Consider the following 24,010-nt stretch of genomic DNA (forward strand, 5'->3'; position numbering starts at 1 on the left):
ACAAGTTTTTGGAAATTAAAAAAAAAATTTTTTTTTACACAAAGTTGTCACTTAAGTGATATATTGCTCACACATGCAATAGGTATATGTTTAATAACACCCCAACACACATTCTGCTACTTCTCCCGTGTATTGGGATACTACATGTGAGAGAATTTTTGGCAGCCTAGCCACGTCCAAGCCCCCAAAATCCAATGACCACCTTCAGGCTTTCAAAGGGTGTATTTCCTCATGTCATTTCCTCCCCACCTATCACAGATTTGGAGGCCCTGAAATGCCCAGGGCCTCCAAATCTGTAATAGGTGGTGAGGAAGTGACATGAGGAAATACACCCTTTAAAAGCCTGAAGGTGGTCATTGGATTTTGGGTGCTACAAAATCCTGGCATTGCAGGGTCTCTGAATCTGTAATAGGTGGTGAGGAAGTGACATGAGGAAATACACCCTTTGAAAGTCTGAAGGTGGTCATTGGATTTTGGGTGCTACAAAATCCTGGCATTTAAAATTTTATTTTAAAAATTGTAATTACATGCCCCTATTAAAGCATGTATTGGGATACTACATGTGAGAGAATGTTTTGGCAGCCTAGCCACATCCAAGCCCCCAAAATTTCCTCATGTCACTTCCTCACCACCTATCACAGATTCGGAGGCCCTGAAATGCCAGGATAGTACTAGAGAGAGGGTACATTACAGACTGCTGTTTTTGCCATGTACGGTAATTCTCCTTGTTAGGATTGCCCCAGTATAGGGTATAGGAGGGGTTGTGCTCTATGCCAGTTTGTTTTGCTGTATATTTCTTGCCACTGTTCACCAATTTACAGTATATTTCCTGCTATTGTATAACTGTTTTCAGTGTTATTACTTTGTTCATAGTTCTCTTGTCACTGGGGTACTGCAAATACATTTGCAATAAATACTCCCCACTCAGGTTTGTCAGAGTGAGTTGTGCTATTTGTGAAGTTGTAGGCACAGGAACAGGGAACCCGAGAAACAGCATCTCCTTCATGGGTAAGCACTACATATCTATACAGTGGATTGACAAGGCAAATCAAAAGCAATGCAATCTCCACCTCATCCTACCTTAAAGAGGTGTTTATCTGACATAGATGTAGAGGAGTCTGCCCAGCATCACTGCGTTTGTTGGGGTTGGCACCATGCTCCAGTAGTAGTTGAACACAGTCATCATGTCCTCCAGCACAAGCTTCATGAAGAGGAGAACGCCCTCCAGGGGCAGCATTGGGATCTGCACGCCTGTGCAAAAGGTATCGTACGCACTCTGCATAACCACGGGAGCAAGTGATACACAAGGGGGATGTTAGTTCTTGGGTATACTCCAGGGTCCACAACCCTATGACAAAATGAAACAATTGAAGAACATTGAATGATATAAGAAAATTGGCAAAATACAGGCATATACATTTGATATGGGATGCCTAATGTTAATGTACTGAACATTTTTGGTATGTCCTGTCTGCTATGGGATTGAAGGTAATAGAATATGGTAATTACTATATTAAGAACAGCTCTTCTTAAGTGACTGAAATGCAAACAAATTTCAAATTATTACTGTTAGCGTCATTAATTGGCTTACACACACTTTATGACTTTATGATATATATCAGTGTTTTAACATACACATACTGGTGCATATGCAACCTGAAGCATGAGCATTAATGATGTACAAATACATGTAAAGCATAACAACCAATCTGATTTCATATTTTAACAGTTTAGAGTAGACAGGGAAATTAAATATTATCGCTGCTGATAGGTTGCAAGAGTCCGATTCCTTTCTATCTTTAAATAACCTAGTGTTTTATAGACATGTGCAGAGTAAAATATTTTGTTTCGGAATTTCGTTTTCGTCCGAAAAATTAATTTATTTAGTTACTCCCGAACTTCGTTTTTATTTATTTCGTTTTTGGTTCAAAAATTGCATTCGTCCGAAAATCCACATGAATTACGGTCAAATCTGTCTTTGAAGGCTTATGGTGTCTGTCGAATGTATAAAGAAGATTCGACGCATATAGCATACTTCGTGTGAACTTTAGAACCCTATTAAAGTCTATGGGACTCCAACGTTCACAATCTAAAGTGCTAATTTTAAAGGCTAATTTGCAAGTTACTGTCCTAAAAATTGTTTGGGGACCTGGGTCCTGCCCCAAGGGACATGTATCAATGCAAAAAAAAGTTTTAAAAACGGCCGTTTTTTCGGGAGCAGTGATTTTAATAATGATTAACCACTTCAGCCCCGGACCAATAAACACCTTAAGGACCAGAGGTCTTTTTCCAATTTCGCACTGCGCTGCTTTAACTGGTAATTGCGCGGTCATACAATATTGCACCCAAACGAAATTTGCGTCCTTTTCTTCCCACAAATAGAGCTTTCTTTTGATGGTATTTGATTGCCTCTGCGATTTTTTTTTTTTTGCGATATAAATGGAAAAAGAGCGAAAATTTTGAAAAAAAAGATATTTTCTTCTTTTTGTTATAAGAAAAATCGAATAAACTAAATTTTAGTCATACATTGAGGGCAAAATTTATTCAGCCACATGTCTTTAGTAAAAAAAAATGTCAATAAGCGTATATTTTTTGGTTTGCGCAAAAGTTATAGCGTCTACAAACTAGAGTACATTTTCCGGAATTTACACAGCTTTTAATTTATGACTGCCGATCTCATTTCTTGAGGTGCTAAAATGGCAGGGCAGTACAAATCCCCCCCAAATGACCCCATTTTGGAAAGTAGACACCCCAAGGAAATTGCTGATGGGTATGTTGAGCCCATTGAATATTTATTTTTTTTGTCCTAAGGGATTGAATAATGACAAAAAAAATAAAATAATTTTTTTTACAAAAAGTTGTCACTAAATGATATATTGCTCACACATGCCATAGTTATATGTGGAATTGCACCCCAAAATATATTCCGCTACTTCTCCCGAGTATGGGGATACCACATGTGTGGGACTTTTTGGGAGTCTAGTCGCGCACGGCACCCCGAAAACCAATCACCACCTTCAGGATTTCTAAGGGTGCAAATTTTTGATTTAACTCCTCACTACCTATCACAGTTTCGAAGGCCATAAAATGCCAAAATAGCACAAAACCCCCCAAAATGACCCCATTTTGGAAAGTAGACACCCCAAGCTATTTACTGAGAGGCATGTTGAGTCCATGGAATATTTTATATTTTGCCACAAGTTGCGGGAATATTACAAACTTTTTTTTTTTTGCACAAAGTTGTCACTAAATGATATATTGCTCACACATGCTATGGGCATATGTGAAATGACACCCCAAAATACATTCTGCTGCTTCTCCTGAGTACGGGGATACCACATGTGTGGGACTTTTTGGGAGTCTAGTCGCGCACGGCACCCCGAAAACCAATCACCACCTTCAGGATTTCTAAGGGTGCAAATTTTTGATTTAACTCCTCACTACCTATCACAGTTTCGAAGGCCATAAAATGCCAAAATAGCACAAAACCCCCCAAAATGACCCCATTTTGGAAAGTAGACACCCCAAGCTATTTACTGAGAGGCATGTTGAGTCCATGGAATATTTTATATTTTGCCACAAGTTGCGGGAATATTACAAACTTTTTTTTTTTGCACAAAGTTGTCACTAAATGATATATTGCTCACACATGCTATGGGCATATGTGAAATGACACCCCAAAATACATTCTGCTGCTTCTCCTGAGTACGGGGATACCACATGTGTGGGACTTTTTGGGAGTCTAGTCGCGCACGGCACCCCGAAAACCAATCACCACCTTCAGGATTTCTAAGGGTGCAAATTTTTGATTTAACTCCTCACTACCTATCACAGTTTCGAAGGCCATAAAATGCCAAAATAGCACAAAACCCCCCCAAATGACCCCATTTTGGAAAGTAGACACCCCAAGCTATTTACTGAGAGGCATGTTGAGTCCATGGAATATTTTATATTTTGCCAAAAGTTGCGGGAAGATTACAAACTTTTTTTTTTTTTGCACAAAGTTGTCACTAAATGATATATTGTGTCACACATGCTATGGGCAGAAGTCAAATTACACCCCAAAATAAATTCTGCTGCTTCTCCCGAGTACGGGGACACCACATGTGGGGGACTTTTTGGGAGCCTAGCCACGTACGGGACCCCGAAAACCAAGCACTGCCTTCCGGATTTAAATATAAAATGCTACCAAAAAACCTGTTAGCGATGGCAGGGATCAGGCCTGACTCTGCGATCGCTGCAGTTATGTGTTTAGTGTTTTGTAAGTGACAGTGATCGATCGATACTGCACTTGGGTGGGCTGGGCAGAGGGGCAAAACGCAGGTGCTAGCAGGTATCTGGGCTGATCCCGCTAACAATGCGTTTTTTTGGAACCCTAAACTGCTGGGGACGCTAGTATAGATCTGATCAGATCAGATATTGATCTGTTCAGATTCTATAGCACTACGGGAGGTGTATGCTTTGCGTGTGGGTGTTAGCGGTACTGGCACTAACCTAGCGCTGCCTGGGGCGACGCAGACCCTGACCCTAAAACCTAATTGATATCACCCGCCGGGTGATCAGGGGGTTAAACCTTTATTGGGTAATAAATGGTGGGTGCCCTCATGCTATAAAAAACAAACTAACCAGAGTCACCCGTAACACTTATACGGTGATCAGTGGTGAAAGGGTTAACTAGGGGCAATCAGGGGGTTCAAATTTTTATTAGGTAGTATATGGGGGTCCCTGGCGCTATATAAAAACCTGACGGGGAACCTAAATAACTAACTGGCTAACCAGCGTCACCAGTGACACTTATACTGTGATCGCTGGTGAAAGGGGGTGAAAGGGTTAACTAGCAGCAATCAAGGGGTTAAAACCATTATTGGGTAGTATATCGGGGTACCTAGCGCTATAAAAACCTGGCGGTGAACCTAAAAAAATAACTAGCTACCTAGCGACACTAGCGACACTGATGCAGTGATCAGAAAAATGATCGCTTAGTGACACTGGCAAAAGGGGGTGAAAGGGTTAACTAGCAGCAATCAGGGGGTTAAAACCATTATTGGGTAGTATATCGGGGTACCTAGCGCTATAAAAACCTGGCGGTGAACCTAAAAAAATAACTAGCTACCTAGCGACACTAGCGACACTGATGCAGCGATCAGAAAAATGATCGCTTAGTGACACTGGCAAAAGGGGGTGAAAGGGTTAACTAGCGGCAATCAGGGGGTTAAAACCATTATTGGGTAGTATATCGGGGTACCTAGCGCTATAAAAACCTGGCGGTGAACCTAAAAAAATAACTAGCTACCTAGCGACACATGCAGCGATCAGAAAAATGATCGCTTAGTGACACTGGCAAAAGGGGGTGAAAGGGTTAACTAGCGGCAATCAGGGGGTTAAAAACATTATTGGGTAGTATATCGGGGTACCTAGCGATATAAAAACCTGGCGGTGAACCTAAAAAAATAACTAGCTACCTAGCGACACATGCAGCGATCAGAAAAATGATCGCTTAGTGACACTGGCAAAAGGGGGTGAAAGGGTTAACTCTAGGGGCAATCAGGGGGTTAAATCTTTATTGGGGGGTGATAGGGGGCTACCCTGGACCTAACACTAACTGTCCTGACAGTTTTTACTGTCACAACTGACACTGAATGCATTGATCAGTAAAGAAATGATCAATGCAATCAGTGACACTGTGACTGGGGGGGGGATCGGGGGGCGATCGGGGGGGGGATCGGGGGGGGTTTGTGTGCCTGTGTGTACCTACATGTCAGTGTAGTGTTGGTGCACACTTACTTTTACTCTTCTCCTCGTAGTCCGGTCAAAAAGACCGCCCCGAGGAGAATGACATCACTTCCTCCTTCCTGTGTAAACAATACACAGTGGGAGGAAGCTTCTCATTGGCCAGGAGCGATCCAGAGGGGGTGGCCGAAAACGAACGGCCATCCCCTCATCACGGAGCGCTCCTGGAGGGAACCGGACCGTCGTATCCAACGGGAGGGGGTCCGATTGGACCCCCCACCCGCTGGAAGGCAATCACGTACATCTACGTGATTGTGCCTGCCTGTGCCATTGTGCTGACGTACATTGGCAATACGGCGGTCCTGAAGTGGTTAAAGTGAAACAATAAAAGTGTAATATTGCTTTAAATTTCGTAGGGGGGGACCCTATAGTATGCCTGTGAAGGGGCGCATGTTTCTGGTGCTTAGAACTGTCCCTGCACAAAGTGTCATTTATGCAGGAAAAAAAGTCCTTTAAAATCACTCGCAGCTATTATGAATTGTCGGCTCCGTAATACAGAGAACACTCATTGAAAGTCATTGATGAAATAAATAAATAAATAAATAAAAAAGCATGGGGGTCCCCCAAATTCAATTACCAGGCCCTTCAGGTCTGGTATGGATATTAAGGGGAACCCTGCGTCAAATAAAAAAAAAAATTTGACGTGGGGTTTCCCCTAAATATCCATACCAGACCCTTCAGGTCTGGTATGGATATTAACCACTTCCCGACCGCGCGCACGACGATGTATGTCGACAGAATGGCACGGGCAGGCATATTGGCGTACATGTACGTCCCTGCCTTCCCGCGGGTCGGGGGCCCGATCGGGCCCCCGCCCGGTGCCCGCGGCGGTCGGTATTCGTTCGGGAGCGATCCTGGATGAGGGGACGGCCATTCATTCATGGCCACCCCCTCGCGATCGCTCCCGACGAATGAAAATGCTCCGTGACATCACTTCCTCTCCTGTAATGTAAACACAGGAGAGGAAGTGATGTAATCTCTCCTCCGTGTCGGTATTTTTCGTTCCGACACCGAGGAGAGAGGATCGGTGAGTTGCACCAACACGACACTACACAGTAGAACATGCCAGGCACACTCACACCCCCCCGATCACCCCCCCAATTACCCCTGCCCCCCAGTCACAGTGACACCAATGTCATTTTTTATTTTTTTTTGCATTGGTGTCATTTGTGACTGTAATAACTGTTAGGGCAGTTAGGGTTAGCCCCCTTTAGTTCTAATGTACCCCCCTAACCCCCCCCAATAAAGGTTTAACCCCGTGATCACCCCCCGTCGCCAGTGTCACTAAGGCTGGGTTCACATTGCAGCGGTTTATGAGAACGAATGTGATTCGCACCGCACTGCAGTGCAAATCACATCCGATCTCTGTGCGATTCGAGTTCAGCCATTCGCCGCACCCGCCGCACCCGCCGCAAATTCGCACGGGACCCTTTTTTTGGTCCGCAGCAGAATCGGATCGCATGGGTGTTCACACCATGCGATCCGAGTTTGCAGATCGCACTGCGATATGCGAACTGATCTGGGGGTGTCATTAACATTTCAGTGACACTCCCAGCAGTTCGCATAGGGCAGTGTAAACTGCCGCCGGGAGGCATGCGATGCGGGAACCCGCCACGGATTCGTGGCGTTCCCGCATCACTCCAGTGTGAACCCAGCCTAATAAGCGATCGTTTTTCTGATCGCTGTATTAGTGTCACAGGTGACGCTAGTTAGGCAGGTAGGTATTTAGGTTCGCCGCAGCTTTTTATAGCGCCAGGGACCCCCATATACTACCGCATAAAGCCCCCTGATTGCCCCCTAGTTAACCCTTTCACCAGTGATCACCATATAACTGTTACAGGTGACGCTGATTGGTTAGTTATTTTTTTATAGTTTCAGGGCACCCGCCATTTATTACCTAATAAAGGTTTAACCCCCTGATCACCCAGCGGGTGTCATTTGTGACTGTAATAACTGTTAGGGCAGTTAGGGTTAGCCCCCTTTAGTTCTAAGGTACCCCCCTAACCCCCCCAATAAAGGTTTAACCCCGTGATCACCCCCCGTCGCCAGTGTCACTAAGGCTGGGTTCACATTGCAGCGGTTTATGAGAACGGATGTGATTCGCACCGCACTGCAGTGCAAATCACATCCGATCTCTGTGCGATTCGAGTTCAGCCATACAGATAGTATGACTGAATTCGTGTCTCACCCGCCGCAAACTCGCACGGGACCCTTTTTTTGGTCCGCAGCAGAATCGGATCGCATGGGTGTTCACACCATGCGATCCGAGTTTGCAGATCGCACTGCGATATGCGAACTGATCTGGGGGTGTCATTAACATTTCACTGACCCTCCCAGCAGTTCGCATAGGGCAGTGTGAACTGCCGCCGGGAGGCATGCGATGCGGGAACCCGCCGCGCATTCGTGACGTTCCCACATCGCTCCAGTGTGAACCCAGCCTAATAAGCGATCATTTTTCTGATCGCTGTATTAGTGTCACAGGTGACGCTAGTTAGGCAGGTAGGTATTTAGGTTCGCCGCAGCTTTTTATAGCGCCAGGGACCCTCATATACTACCGCATAAAGCCCCCTGATTGCCCCCTAGTTAACCCTTTCACCAGTGATCACCATATAACTGTTACAGGTGACGCTGGTTGGTTAGTTATTTTTTTATAGTTTCAGGGCACCCGCCATTTATTACCTAGTCTCACTAGTGTACCCCTAAATTTAGGGGTGTCTACTTTCCAAAATGGGGTCATTTGGGGGGGGTTTGTGCCATCTTGGCATTTTATGGCCTTCAAAACTGTAACGCCCTTAGAAAGCCTGAAGGCGGTTCTTGGTTTTCGGGGCCCCGTACGCGGCTAGGCTCCCAAAAAATCCCACACATGTGGTATCCCCGTACTCAGGAGAAGCAGCAGAATTTATTTTGGGGTGTCATTTCACATATGCCCATAGCATGTGTGAGCAATATATCATTTAGTGACAACTTTGTGAAAAAAAAATAAAAAAAAATTAAAGTTTGTAATTTTTCCGCAACTTGTGGCAAAATATAAAATATTCCATGGACTCAACATGCCTCTCAGCAAATAGCTTGGGGTGTCTACTTTCTAAAATAGGGTCATTTGTGGGGGTTTTGTGCCATCTTGGCATTTTATGGCCTTCAAAACTGTAATAGGTAGTGAGAAGTGAAATCAAAAATTTACGCCCTTAGAAAGCCTGAAGGCGGTGCTTGGTTTTTTTTTTTTGTCATTATTCAATCGCTTGAGGCAAAAAAATAAAATATTCAATGGGCTCAACATGCCACTTATCAATTTCCTTAGGGGGTCTACTTTCCAAAATGGGGTCATTTGGGGGGGTTTTGTACTGCCCTGCCATTTTAGCACCTCAAGAAATGAGATAGGCAGTCGTAAACTAAAAGCTGCGTAAATTCCAGAAAACGTACCTTAGTTTGTAGATGTGACAACTTTTGCGCAAACCAATAAATATACAATTATTGACTTTTTTTTTACCAAAGACATGTGGCTGAATACATTTTGGCCTAAATGTATGACTAAAATTGAGTTTATTGGATTTTTCTAATAACAAAAAGTAGAAAATATCATTTTTTTTCAAAATTTGCGGTCTTTTTACGTTTATATCGCAAAAAATAAAAATCGCAGAGGCAATCAAATACCATCAAAAGAAAGCTCTATTTGTGGGAAGAAAAGGACGCAAATTTTGTTTGGGTACAACATTGCATGACCGCGAAATTACCAGTTAAAGCAGCGCAGTGCCAAATTGTAAAAAGACCTCTGGTCATTTACCAGCAAAATGGTCCGGTCTGAAAGTGGTTAAGGGGAACCCCGCGTCAAATTAAAAAACAATTGACGTGGGGGTCCCCCTAAAAATCCATACCAGACCCTTTATCCGAGCACGCAACCTGGCAGGCCGCAGGAAAAGAGGGGGGGGGACGAGAGAGCGGCCCCCCTCCCTCCTGAACCGTACCAGGCAACATGCCCTCAACATTGGGAGGATGCTTTGGGGGTCTGTGACCCCTCAAAGCACCTTGTCCCCATGTTGATAAGGACCAGGGCCTCATCCTCACAACCCTGGCCGGTGGTTATGAGGGTCTCCTGGCGGGGGGCTTATCAGAATCTGGAAGCCCCCTTTAACAAGGGGACCCCCAGATCCCGGCCCCCCCGTTTTAAATGGTAAGGGGGTACAAAAATACCCCTACCATTTCACAAAGAAAGTGTAAAAAATAGTTAAATAAGACAAACACACTTTTGAAAAATTCCTTTATTAAAAAATAAAAAAAAATAAAAAAAAGATTCCAGCTTTGGTAATCCACTCTTGCTATCCAGCGACGGATGATCATCTCTCCAGCGGGTCCAGCGATGGCTCATCTGAATCAGCGCAGCGATTCCATCCACCTTCTGTCTCCACAGAGGAGACACTGCGGGGATTCCGGCGGCCTGACGTTTGTTATATGTGAAGGGCGGGGCCACTCGTCACCTGACCCCGCCCCCTCTGACGCAAGGGGAAACCCAGGGTTCCCCGTGACGTATGGGTGACCCGCACCCCTCTGATGTAACACAGGCAGGTTTCCGTTACATCAGAGGGGGGCAGGGTCACCCATACGTCATGGGGAACCCCGGGTTTCCCCTTGCGTCAGAGAGGGGCGGGGTCAGGTGACGGGTGGCCCCGCCCTCCGCATATAACAAACATCAGGCTGCCGGAATCCCAGAAATGTCTCCTCAGTGGAGACAGAAGGTGGATGGATTCGCTGCGCTGATTCGGATGAGCCATCGCTGGACCCGCTGGAGAGATGATCGTTCATCGCTGGATAGCAAGAGTGGATTACCACCGCTGGAATCTTTTTTTTATTTTTTTTTATTTTTAATAAAGGAATTTTTCAAAAGTTTGTTTGTCTTATTTAACTATTTTTTACACTTTCTTTGTGAAATGGTAGGGGTACTTTTGTACCCCCTTACCATTTCAAACAGTGGGGGGCCGGGATCTGGGGGTCCCCTTGTTAAAGGGGGCTTCCAGATTCTGATAAGCCCCCCGCCCGCAGACCCTCACAATCACCAGCCAGGGTTTTGAGGATGAGGCCCTTGTCCTCATCAACATGGGGACAAGGTGCTTTGAGGTGTCACAGACCCCCAAAGCATCCTCCCAATGTTGAGGGCATGTGGCCTGGTACGGTTCAGGAGGGAGGGTGGGCGCTCTCTCGCCCCCCCTCTTTTCCTGCGGCCTGCCAGGTTGCGTGCTCGGATAAAGGGTCTGGTATGGATTTTTAGGGGGACCCCCACGTCAATTTTTTTTTTTTAATTTGATGCGGGGTTCCCCTTAATATCCATACCAGACCTGAAGGGCCTGGTAATTGAATTTGGGGGACCCCCATGCTTTTTTTCTAATTTTTTTTTTTATCAATGACTTTCAATGAGTGTTCTCTGTATTACAGAGCCGACAATTCATAATAGCTGCGAGTGATTTTAAAGGACTTTTTTTCCTGCATAAATGACACTTTGTGCAGGGACAGTTCTAAGCACCAGAAACATGCGCCCCTTCACAGGCATACTATAGACCAGTGATGGCGAACCTATGGCACGCGTGCCACAGCTGGCACGCAGAGCCATCTCTGTGGGCATGCGAGAGGGTCCTGGTTCACGGTGGGGAGAACATGGCAGCAAACAGCGGCGAGGTGCAGGAAATGAACTGCACGAGTGAGTGGGCGGGTGGCTCCGCAGCCTCCGCGTGGAAGGCTACAGACCTGAGAGCACGCGAGGGAGAGAAGTAGGCAGCGGCGAGGTGCGGAAAACTGTCTGCACGAGTGAGTGGGTGGCCCCACATTCTCCGCGTGGTAGGCTACAGGCCTGACAGCACGCACGGGAGGGAGAGAAGAGCTTCACTGCTTCATTGTATGGCTGAAGAGGGGCGCAGCATCCCTGGCGCCTTCCGGAGCTTGGACTCCTCAAACCTCCTTCAACAGTGAGGCTCGGAGAACAGACTGACCATGGGCCCAGAAGACAAGGACAGGAGAGAGGCGCAGGCTGTGAGGTAGCCGCTGGATGGAACAGGGATGGAGACAGGTACCGGGCACAATTATACACTGAATACCTGCAGACAAAGACTGGGGCAGGGAGGCAGAGCAGGGATTGCAGATAAAGACAGAGCTATAGGTCTCCCTTTCTCTCAGCTCTCCTCTTTTTCAGCCCCCGTGTCCCCCTCTTTCTGCTCCCCCTCTCTGTGCCCCCCCTCTCTCTGTGTCCCCCCTCTCTATCTGTCCCCTCTCTCTCTCTCTGTCCCCCCCTCTCTCTCTGTCCCCCCTCTTTCTGTCCCTCTCTCTCTGTGTCCTCCCCTCTCTCTCTCTGTCCCCCCTCTCTCTCTCTTTGTGTGTCCCCTGTCTCTCTGTGTCCCCCTCTCTCTCTCTCTCTGTCCCACCTCTCTCTGCCCCCCCTCTGCCCCCCTCTCTCTCTCTCTGTCCTCCCCTCTCTCTCTGTGTCCTCCCCTCTCTCTCTGTGTCCCCCCTGTCTCTCTGTCCCCCCTCTCTCTCTCTCTCTCTCTCTGTCCCCTCTCTCTCTTTCTCTGTGCCCTCCCCTCTCTCTCTGCCCCCCCTCTCTTTCTCTGTGCCCTCCCCTTTATCTCTGTCCCATATTTCTCTATCTCTGCCTCCCTCTCTCTCTCAGCATCTCTCACACTTCTCCCCCTCTGTGTTCTCCCCATCTCTCTGTCCCCCCTCTCTCTCTGCGCCCCCGTGTGTCCCCCATCTCTATCTATCTGTCCCCACCTCACTCTGTCACCTCTCTCTCTCTCTCTCTGTCCCCTCTCTCTTTCACTGTGCCCTCCCCTTTATCTGTCCCATATCTCTCTCTCTGTCCCATCTCTTTCTCTCTCTCTCGCGCTGTGTCCCATCTCTCTCAGCATCTCACACCCCTCCCCCTCTGACCCCCCCCCTCCCCCTCTCTGTGTGTGTCCCCTATCTCTATCTATCTGTCCCCCCCTCACTCTGTCACCTTTCTCTATGTGTCCTCTCTCTCTCTCACGCCCCTTTCTCTCTCTCTCTCACAAACCCCTATCTCACAACCCCCCTCTCTCTTACACACACCCCATCTCTCTCACACACACCCCCATCTCTCTCACACACCCCCTCTCTTTTGCTCAGCACCCCTCTCTTACGAATTGCCGTGTTGGCACTTTACAACACAAAACCAACTTATTTATTTCAGTTTGGGCACTCAGACTCAAAAAGGTTGCCATCACTGCTATAGACACCCCCCCCCCCCCCTATGAAATTTAAAGGAATATTACACTTTTATTGTTTCACGTTAATCATTATTAAAATCACTGCTCCCGAAAAAACAGCCGTTTTTAAAACTTTTTTTTGCATTGATACATGTCCGCTGGGGCAGGACCCGGGTCCCCAAACACTTTTTAGGACAGTAACTTGCAGAATCTTTTCTCTCTGTCAAATCTTTTTTCTCTGTTGAATATTTTCTCTATATAATCTTGGACTAATAGAGGTAAGGTTAGGCACATTCGACCACAGGTTCTATAGACACAGATTATTGTCAGAGTCACGTCGAATCTCCTATTCTATATCGAACTGTTGTAACAATGAAAACGAAAATAAAGCATTTATTTATGTCGGATCTTTCGTTTTTCGGATTCTGTGCTTTCGTTATCGTTCGTCAAAACGAAAACGAAAATAGCTGAAATTCGGAAGAAAATGCATTCGGACGAAAACGAATGCACATGTCTAGTGTTTTATACATACACACAAACACACATATTATCATTGGATCCTTAATATTATTTTCAATAGGGTGACAAAGGAGGGCAAAATTACACCAAATGTTCTTTCTGGATCATATAAGTGTGTAGGATGCATTATTCCACAGTAAACCTAAAGTATCAGTGTAAACAAATATGGTTCAAATATGTTTAAACCAAAAAACAATGTGGATGACAATAGATGAGTGAACGCACTCCTTGAAATAAACATAAACAGTCCATGCAAAACTTCCTTGTGCATAATGATGTCATGACGTCAGGCTCTACCCTATGTGTGTTGTCACAACTGACATCGTCTGGAAACACGTAGGGCGGAACCTTACATTGTGATATCGTCAAGCATGAGGAAATTTATTGATTTTTTTTCACATTTATATAACATGGTGAAGCCATTTTTCATCTCTGCCAATTTTGGTGCCTTAAGGATTATCTGTTATCCTTCCCGTTAAATGCCTAGAATGTGGTGTAACTGAGCTGTAGCGATATTGATAGTGGTGTCACATCTACTGACAGGAATTCTTCTCTTGGGTGCCCTGTATACATACTTTGAATGGGATTTGTAAAGCAAGTACTCTCCACACAACTTCTATACTGATGAACAAGTTATGAGAACATTCATTTCAAGACCAATACTATATTTGGATTATTTTATATGAGTTTGTGTATGGACATTGGGATCACTATCTTGATTTACGTAGGAACTTCTTCCAGGTTGGATATATCATCTGCTGGTTTCTAGCACCATTGGATATATGTGAGCCTTTTCATCTTAATAAATGTTTAATCCACAGAATCTATTGTGAAGATTAGTGTTAAAGGATGCAGTCCACTCCCCAGACTTGAGGATATGGGCTTTCTGCCCATGATGTCCCTTACAGCAGGATTCCCACACATTGATTTCAGCTTTATCTACCATTCAAAGTGAATATGTAGCCTCCTGGCCATATTGCAGCCCTCCTGGGGTTTTGCTAGCTGTCAGCCTAACAGAATGAAGTCTGTCAGTCCAGAACACGATGATGTTCACACACTGCTCCTGCAGTGACTATTTCCAGGCATTGGCCTGTTCAGTGCAGACAGACATACAGCGCCTTGAAAAAGTATTCATACCCCTTGACATTTTCCACATTTTGTTATGTTGCAACCAAAAACATAAATGTATTTCACTGAGATTTTATGTGATAGACCAACACAAAGTGGCACATAATTGTGAAGTAGAAGAAAAATTATAAATGGTTTTCAATTTTTTTTTACAAATAAATATGTGAAAAGTGTGGTGGGCATTTGTATTCAGCAAATGGAAGAAGTATGGCACAACTGCAAACTGCAAACCTACCAAGACATGGCCATCCACCTAAAATGACAGGCCGGGCAGGGAGCAAATTAATCAGGAAGCAGCCAAGAGGCCCATGGTAACTCTGGAGGAGCTGCAGCGATCCACAAATCAGGTCGGAGAATCTGTCCACAGGACAACTATTGTCATGCACTCCACAAATCTGGCCTTTATGGAAGAGCCTCTCAGCAATTTCCTTGGGGTGTCTACTTTCCAAAATGAGGTCATTGGGTGGTGGTGGGCAGGGGGGTTGTACTGCCCTGCCATTTTAGCACCTCAAGAAATGAGATAGACAGTCATAAACTAAATGCTGCGTAAATTCCAGAAACTTTACCATAGTTTGTAGACGCTATAACTTTTGCGCAAACCAATAAATATACACTTATTGACATTTTTTTTTTTTACCAAAGACATATAGCTGAATACATTTTGGCCTAAATGAATGACTAAAATTGAGTTTATTTGATTTTTCTTCTAACAAAAAGTAGAAAATATAATTTTTTTTCAAAATTTTCGTTTTTTTCTGTTTATATCGAAAAAAATAAAAATCACAGAGGCAATCAAATACCATCAAAAGAAAGCTCTATTTATGTCCACAACATTGCATGGCCACGCAATTACCAGTTAAAGCAGCACAGTGCCAAATAGTAAAAAGTGCTCTGGTCATTGAGCAGCCTAATCTTCCGGGGCTGAAGTGGTTAAAGTGGACCTAAATCCATTGAATTAAGCAGTTTAAAAAAATATTTACATTCCCGGCATTACGGGAATGCTAACTGTCACATTTTCTTGTACTCTCAACCAAACTGTCAAACCATCAAATGACTGGTGTCATAACTGAGCACATGTGCAGCACCATGGCAGCTGCAGATTAAACAGAGGCTAATGCTGGGTACACACTATTGCCCTGTACACACGATAGGATTTTCTGACAACAAAATCCATGAGATTTTTTACCGACGGATGTTGGCTCAAACTTGTCTTGCATACACACGGTCACACAAAGTTGGTCAGAAATTCCGAACATCAAGAACGCGGTGACGTAAAACACGTACGATGAGCTGAGAAAAATGAAGCTCAATAGCCAGTGCTGCTCTTCTGCTTGATTCTGAGCACTTTGTGCGTCGGAATTATGTACACACGAACGGAACTTCCGACAACAGATTTTGTTGTTGGAAAATTTGAGAACCAGATCTCAAATTTTGTGTGACGGAAATTTAATCGCAGTTGGCCATATAAATCCAAAAACTGCTTGGAATGAGACTAACCCTTAGCCCTTGTACACACGGTCGGACAATCCAACAACAAAATCCATCGGATTTTGTCCGAAACTGGTGTTGCATACACACGGTTGGACAAAGTTGTCGGAAAATCCGATCGTTCAGAACTTGATGACGTAATTTAGTTACGATGGGACTACGTTCAGGCTAGTAGCCAATAGCTTTGGTCTCGTTATTTGATCTGAGCATGCGTGGCACTTTGTCCAATTGGAATTCTCTAGAAACGATCGGACAAAGTCCGATCAGATCATGTTGTCGGAAAATTTTATAGCCCAGCTCTAAAACTTTGTCGGCCCGATATTCCGACGGAAACAGTCCGATGGAGCCCACACACGGTCGATTTATCCGGGAACGCGGTCCGATCGGGCATTTTCCGTCGGAATGTCTGACCGTGTGTACAAGGGCTTAGACAAACTGCACCATACCTGTGAGGCCAAACCTTGCAGGTGTCTGCGATTGGTACCCCATCTCCTCTCCTCTGATGCTCAGAGCACAATTTGCATGTCTGTCTCCCAGGAGCTGAACAAGGCTGAGGTTTCCCGTCTCCAGTGCAGCAAGGAAAATGTTCTCTGGGCCGGGATGCTGCTGGTAGCCCATCTCAGTTATGACCTGCAGCTTGTGCATGACTCTGCTCCGTACATTGTCCTCCATCCTCAGAATTGTTCACTAAACATACAGCCCACCTGTTTAGTATTTATAGGAATTCAGATGTGTGTGGGACGTGGGAGTGATAACTGTTACAAAGTAGCCTGGGTCACATGCAGACTACACAAAGCTGCTTGTGATTATACTATCGGCAATATGCCCAGAGTCGCATTCTTTCTCAGCTACAATATAAATATACGTATTATTATTCTGCATACAAGCACTGTGTGGTGTGGAAAGATGCATAACAACAACATGATGTAGTCCAGGAATCATGGGGTCAGGTGCTGCTTGGCATCCATCTACAAACAGTTGAGTTTTCAGACTGAGACATCAAACATTATTTGACCACTTGTTTACACTAATCATTAGACACTAATGATCAAGTCAATGAACACAGCTTTTTGGAATTGAGTATTATTTTACTTAAAGTTCACCTGTTCCCAGACATTAAATATTACTGGAAATTGGAGCTGACCTCCCTCTCCACTAGCAGACCCCGGCAGCTCCTAAACTTGACTTTAGGATCTTTTGGTGTTTTTTTTGCCAAAGCTCCTAAACTCAACTCCATAAAACTTTTGAGTCCATGTACATGTCTATGTTCTGCATTTAGGTGAGGTTAAACCTCCCTCTCCTGAATGCGGAAGAATTGTGTTTAGGATAGGAGCACAAAGTGGGGCAGAATTGAGGCAAAAACCCTGTTTGCATTTTCCCCTGGCTGCGGTCAGAAGCTACCAGTGTACAAGACGCCTTGCATTTAACTGCAACTATGAATAAAATCAAGATTGAAAAATACTGAATTTTATCAGTTTTTACTTGCCACATCTTATTGCATCTTTCCATCACTGTCCAGAAATCCTGTAGCTTTTTTTTTAATAAAGACATCATTAGTAGCCAGCTTCTTCTTCCTTATCCTCTGCCAGTCCACTATTGACATCCATACCAGATCAAGCTTATGCGTTGTACAAGATCTGATGCAGTTTGTTATAACTGAAGCACCCCCCTGAAGCATAGTGGAACCCAATAGAGACAGGGTGGGTTGACATTTCACCCAAGGGTTAAGTTTCTTAAGAATGGTGGTACAGGTAAAAAAATGAGACAAAAACCGAAGAGAGTTTATAGCTCACACCAAAAAAACTCAAGGAAGAGTGGAATTGGGGACAGGACTCCCATAAGCTAGTAGATGTGTAGACTCCACAAAATCACGCAAAGAACTCACAATCCTCAGATTAAGAATCTTTAAGCCGATCCAGCAATCTATGATAGCAGTTCCTGTCTGTAAAGCACCTATAGGATCAGCCATCTGCACAAATTCCAGTGAGTTCCAAGCTCCACTCCCAAGCTTCTTCTGGCCCTTCATGACATCTGGGTGTGCTCCATGGCTCTTCAGGCTAAGCCCCAACTCCAGGCCTCAAGCATATATATAGGTCTCAGGATTTAGGCACAATCACACAGCTGCTCCATGTACACCCACCCCAGGCCAGGGCCTGAGTGGAAGAGAGTGATTACTTGGCCTTGCCCAATTATTTATACTATCCCCCAACATGCAACTGTGGCCAGGAAACTTCCACTGGTTGGCTAAGAGAAGTATAAATATTCATAAGTCAATTTTACTGTAGCATCTCATACTAATACCAAAGGTACCAGTGACGCCTACTAAATAAGGGAGAAACTACAGCTATACTGAATTTAGGGAAACACCAAAGGAACAAGTTGACTATAAATCAGCTAGGTTGTCTACAAATCTGCAGCACTAAATGTGTCTATCAACCATGTTTAAGACAAGGGGCTACACTATTAATATGGTCATTTACCTCTTTTGGTCTAATGAGAACCTCCAAGGCCAAGGATAGCTGACATCCTTCAATAGGTAGTGGGTTGTGAGGCATAGTGGGTGCAAAGATGGTGAAAGTCATTGGGCGTCAGACACTTCTTGGATGTAAAAGAGGTTTTATTTTTTTTGACAGTCCTTTTTATATATTTTGGAGGAAAGAGGGTTATGGCCAGGACATCCTTAGATAGTTGCAAACTCAATTGGCAGACTCTGAGACTTCAATAGGAGAACAGCCCTTACAGGGAAAGGCTCCAGCAAGGCACTACTTCTGCACATGCAGGATTGCTGTCTCCTATGGTAACAGTCCTTTAACAGTTCCTAACTCAACATATCAGTTCTCTCAACTCCACTACAACTGATCCTTGTAGTTCTTCAATACTGAGCTCCTGGTCTCTCACTGGACCCATTGATTCACTGACTATGAATCCCTTGAGCTCCTCCAAGGTTGGCGGTGGTATCCCCTCAAGCTTGACCGCTGCTTCTCTGCTGGGTCCCTAGCTTGGCACTTCAGATACTCTTCAAGCTTCACCCCTGCTAACCGGCTCAATCCCTGGCTTGACACACAAAGCTGCTCTACAAGCATCTCCTCCACTGGTTGGGTACCTGACTTGATCACCGCCTGAAGTTTACCTATTTTCCAGCGTGCCCTTCAGTGAGAATATGGTTCCTGTACTTGCTTCAGTTACTTACTGTGGTCCCTGGCAAAGGCGATTGGTCCCTTCACGGCGACAGCCTCCAATCTAACTCCAACCACTGACGGTTCTACGTCCGAGAGAACTGTCACTTTTGGTTGGACTGCAAGCTGCAGTCCCAATCCTGTGCTGCCCTCTTACTTCTGGATAGACCCTTTCACAGCCTTGCAGCCAGATGCCCCCCCCCATAGGCCCAATGTCCAGCCTAGCAGCCCAGGGCAGACGACACAAGCCCACCCAGATGGCAGTCCGGGTCCCACAGAACACAGGTCACCTGACCTCATCACAATATATAGGCTCTCCCAGCAGGCCAAGGGATTAAAGGAAACCCCTGCCCATTGGTTGGCTGGGGCAACCACATACCCATAACCTGGCCTTGGCTTGCCCTTCCCATATCTAGTACCACCAAGTTTATGCCCTCCATAATAAAGAGGAGAGAAGTTGTGATTTCACTGCTTCTCTTGTGAATTTGAAAATTAATTTTTCCACAATGCATGTTGCTATAGAGATGAATGAGGGCCTGTTTTTGGGGTCCATTTACACTGTCAAGTTGCAGTAATGCACATATTACATGCATCAGTGTGTTGTGGTGCCTTTCATTTTCAGCACACTAAGAGAATGCACAAAAAATTACCCATATCCAATTTTTGGGATATTTTAGTAGTGCATTAATCTGAATGGGCTGCCTTAACACAGCTTAAAGCATGTTTGCACATGTTTAGAATATGTTAAAAATAGAATATGTTAATAATTTAGTATGCATAGTTTGGGCACAGGTTCATTTTAATAAGTCAGTTGAGAGGGCATCTCCATATACCCTCTACAAACCTTCAGATGATATTACCAATGTACTGCTGGAATCTGATAATCCTGAAGGCCAAAAACATGTAATATCTATTAATTTTTACTACAGTTTCCCCAAATTAGAGACTTATAGTTAAGGGAGAGGCACGCTAACACACTGCTTAGTTATATAGCCCCTCTCTCCATTGGATCTTTAATATTTTTATGTTATGGAAAATACAAAAGGAGAAATAGGAACATGCCAGGGCAAGTACAGATCTTGGACCATGGCAGTGAGATCTCGGAGTTGAAGTCTCTAAGATGTATAAGGCCTCTTTCACACTGACGTCCCGTTCAGGCCCGCCTGTCAGTTTTTCAGGCGGACCTGAACGGGTGCTCCATAGAGGTCTATGGAGCGTCGGATGTCAGCGGTGACATGTCCGCTGACATCCGACCCGCTCCGATCCGAAAAAGTGTAACGGAGGAAAAAGCTATTTTTCCATCCGTCTGCAGATCGGATCGGGTGACGACGGGCACTGCGGTCCGTCGTCATCCGATCTCCCATAGGGGAGAGCGGCGCTGTGACAGATCCGTCCCTGCGCAGTGTGCAGAGACGGACCTGTCATCTCCCTGCTCAGCGGGGATCGACGGAGTGATCCCCGCTGAGCAAACGGATATCCACGGGGCGGATCAGAACTGATCCGCCCCGTGTAAAAGGACCCTAAGAAGTTAATGTGTGACTCAGCCCACCTGTGTCTCTGTTCATTGATAGCTGAAATATCACTTTTAGGTGGACCAGTGACACCCAGTCTCACTTCATGCTCAAATACAACAGAAGATCTAGTTGTCTTTACCAGCGACCCTACCTGTAGTCCAACTATTTGGCAACAGTAAACCTTCAGACCATTATAGTACACTTATTATGGGAGGGGTAGAAGGGTGCGAATGCTGCCTTTTTTGTGAATATGTTAGATCAGGGGTCTGAAAACTTTCTAATGAAAGGGCCAGTCTGTCTTTGAGACTTTAAGGGGGACGGACTGTGCCCAGTGGAAGTAAACAATGCCTGATCTTTGGTATTAGGAGTAGAAGTAGTTGGTGTTGCTGGGAGTAATAGTGCCTCCTTTTTGTTTTCAGTAGAAGAAATGATGACCCATTGTTGATGTCAATGGAAGAATTAGTGCACCATTGTTGGTGTCAATGGCAGGAACATTGTCTCAAGGGTCGGATAAAGGCAAACAAAGGGTGCATCTGGCTCCAGAGCCGCAGTTTGGAGAACACTGTGCTAGATACTCGAGCTATACATATTTTAACCCTTTCTGAAGCACTGACCCAGAAGGAGCATACATCAAATGGAAATAGGAGAAGTCTAAATTGAATTTTGCTTTGTTTCAGGTTAGTGACTCAGGAAGTAGAAAAATCAAAGCACTAGCATTACAGCAAGGCAACTAGAATAGGAGGTCAGCACTGGTAACCTTCATAGTTCATCATCATTTAAAAGCGAGATTTAGTATAGAGTAACAGATAACAAAATATACTATAGAGTAATAGATAACAAGATATAATAAAAAAATTAAAGGCACAGCACAAACCATGGTTCCTGCAGTTCCATCTCATCTCCTCTTCCCCAATCACCAAGGTGTGATTCACAATCTCCAGGCACTCCTTAAACAGAAGAATGATGCCCTGTAAATCTCCTTCAGAGAAGCAGCGCAGAGCGTACTCATCATCCCAGGCGTAGCTCCCCCACATGTTGCACTGAGGCTCTGCTGTGCTTTGCACCCTGATGGCTTCCAGTGAGCGCTGTCAGGGTACAGTTCAAAGTGACATGATCCTGTTGCTTTACTCTGTGTCCTGGCCTAATCCCACCAGTTGGACATCATTTCAATTCTAATCCACACAGGTTGTCGTTTCTTTTTTTATGACCACACAAAAAGTCATGAAGCATTAGCATGAGGATTAGTAAAACAATGAATGGCCTGAAATAGTAATGGAATGCATGCCATAATAAAGCAGGAAGGTAGCTAGCAATGGCAATTCATTACATTAAAAGGTTTTTGCACTGCAATGGTGCTTGTATTTTCAGATTTAGACGATCATCCTTATCATATACCTGCTCTATTCCTAGTAAAGTCTAATAAAATACTAACACGTTTTGAATAAAAATATATGAGCAAAAAGGATGTATAATTCTGTTGGTCTAGTTGTGTGATCAACACACTCCTACAACACTGCACAACCAAGAAGGTGAAGTCTTATTTCCTGGTTCAGCTTTGCAGCTTCCAGTTTATCCATTCTGCACAATGGACCATGAATTATCTTCATCACCTGCAGAGAACATGGAGGTGACTAAAGTGGTACTAAACACACACTGTTTAATTTACATTACCCCTTCTATTTCGGTATGTGGATGATGGCACTGTAATTAGCTTAATTAAAAAACATGTAAGTACCTATCTTATCTAATCCATGTACAGCTGTCACATGACCCAGCTCTTTCCCAGTCTGTCTGCAGGGAACAGGGCTTTATTAACATAAGGGCTATTGGAGCTGCAGCTCCAGGCCCCTTACCTTAAGTGGGTGCCAATTCTTTTTTTTTTTAAATCACAAAAAAATAAAAAACAATCAACTTTGAGGGTCATAGCTCAGCAACCAGTGGTCACGGGGTAGCTGAAGACCTACCCCACAACTGGTCAAAATTTGGGGCTCCTATCACCTATGGTTCCAGAGATATGGGGCCCCTTGTGCAGCCTGTCAGAAACTACATACAGAGCGGTCAGTTTAAATACAGACTGGCACATTCTGTTTGCAGCAGACTGAGAGGAAGAGCTCACAATGCCTCTCCTCACTTCTTGTCAGAGGCACTGACCTCAATGGACAGCTTGGAGCCTGCAGAGTTTGACAGGCAACACCGCCTATCAAACTTGCCTATTGATTTCAATGGGGCCACTCTGCAACTGCAGGCCAAACTTGCTTGCAGTAGCAGCATAGTCCAACAATGTAAAACTACCATTCAGCAATGTAAAAAAAAAAAAAAGGAGTGGCAGTAGCACTTCATGAATGCCTGTCAGCTGCTGCTATACCACTCCTTGAAAAGCAATTCACCACAGATCACTTTTCAATGGGCAGTAAGCATTACCACAAATGTCAAAGAAACTTGAAACACATCATCCATTTCACACTCCCCACCAACCAGGTCACTCCCTGGCCACTTCCCATGTTAGCCACCTCCCAGTTACTCCCCCCCACCCGCTAATTAATATCCCTCCATGACCACCTCACACCCCCTTGATGAAAGTCCTCTCTCCCCAGGAAGTCCCCAAACATCCTGTCACCTGCTGACCTGTGGATGGGGGAACCACTCCCGCATTGTTATTGTATTCAGCCAGTGGGAAGCCTTCCCTACCCACAGAATACAATGATCAGTGTTGCTAACTATAGCTGGCAGCACTGATTGTTTTGGGAAAAACCTGACAGGATGTTTGTACTCAAGTCAATTAATTGATTGACTTGTGTACAACCAGCTAGCCCATACATAGATCGATTATGGCTGGTCTCTGCTTAATTGGCTATACCATTACGCAGTCCCTAAACATCCACAACCCTTTAAATGTTCCCTTCCCAGATTCCTTCATCCCCCTCACCTGTACATAGTGCCCACAGTCATACCCTCCACACTCCTCTCCTGTAGATAGTGTCCACTGTCATACCCTCCACACTCCTATATATAGTGCCCCTTGTAATACCTCCCACTACCCCCCACTGTCATACACTTCTCTCCTGTACATAGTGCCCTCTGTCATACCCTCCATACTCCTCTCCTGTACATACTGCTCACTGTCATACCCCCCACACTACTCTCCTATACAAACTGCCCCCTGTTATACCCCCACAATCCTCTCCTGTAC

At 44.9% G+C, this 24,010-nt stretch overlaps 1 protein-coding gene across 2 annotated transcripts in view; it reads right to left on the bottom strand.

The window, feature by feature from the left end:
* Positions 1–24,010, bottom strand: part of ASB18 (ankyrin repeat and SOCS box containing 18) — a 68,037-nt gene that overhangs the window by 18,956 nt on the left and 25,071 nt on the right. The window contains exons 1-2 of one of the 2 annotated variants that reach the window (XM_077448237.1): positions 16,577–16,823; positions 1,081–1,348 (exon numbers count right to left, since the gene is read on the bottom strand). In XM_077448237.1, coding sequence (XP_077304363.1) covers positions 1,081–1,348; positions 16,577–16,802 — 494 coding nt within the window. In that variant the 5' untranslated portion in view covers positions 16,803–16,823. Of the gene's footprint in view, positions 1–1,080; positions 1,349–16,576; positions 16,824–24,010 lie in introns of those variants that run through there. The other variant, XM_077448236.1, reaches the window with a different exon arrangement.

Source organism: Lithobates pipiens, unplaced genomic scaffold (genome assembly GCF_037356315.1).
Source record: "Lithobates pipiens isolate NorthernLeopardFrog02 unplaced genomic scaffold, aLitPip1_a1.2 Scaffold_22, whole genome shotgun sequence".
In the NCBI taxonomy this organism is placed as follows: Eukaryota; Metazoa; Chordata; class Amphibia; order Anura; family Ranidae; genus Lithobates; species Lithobates pipiens.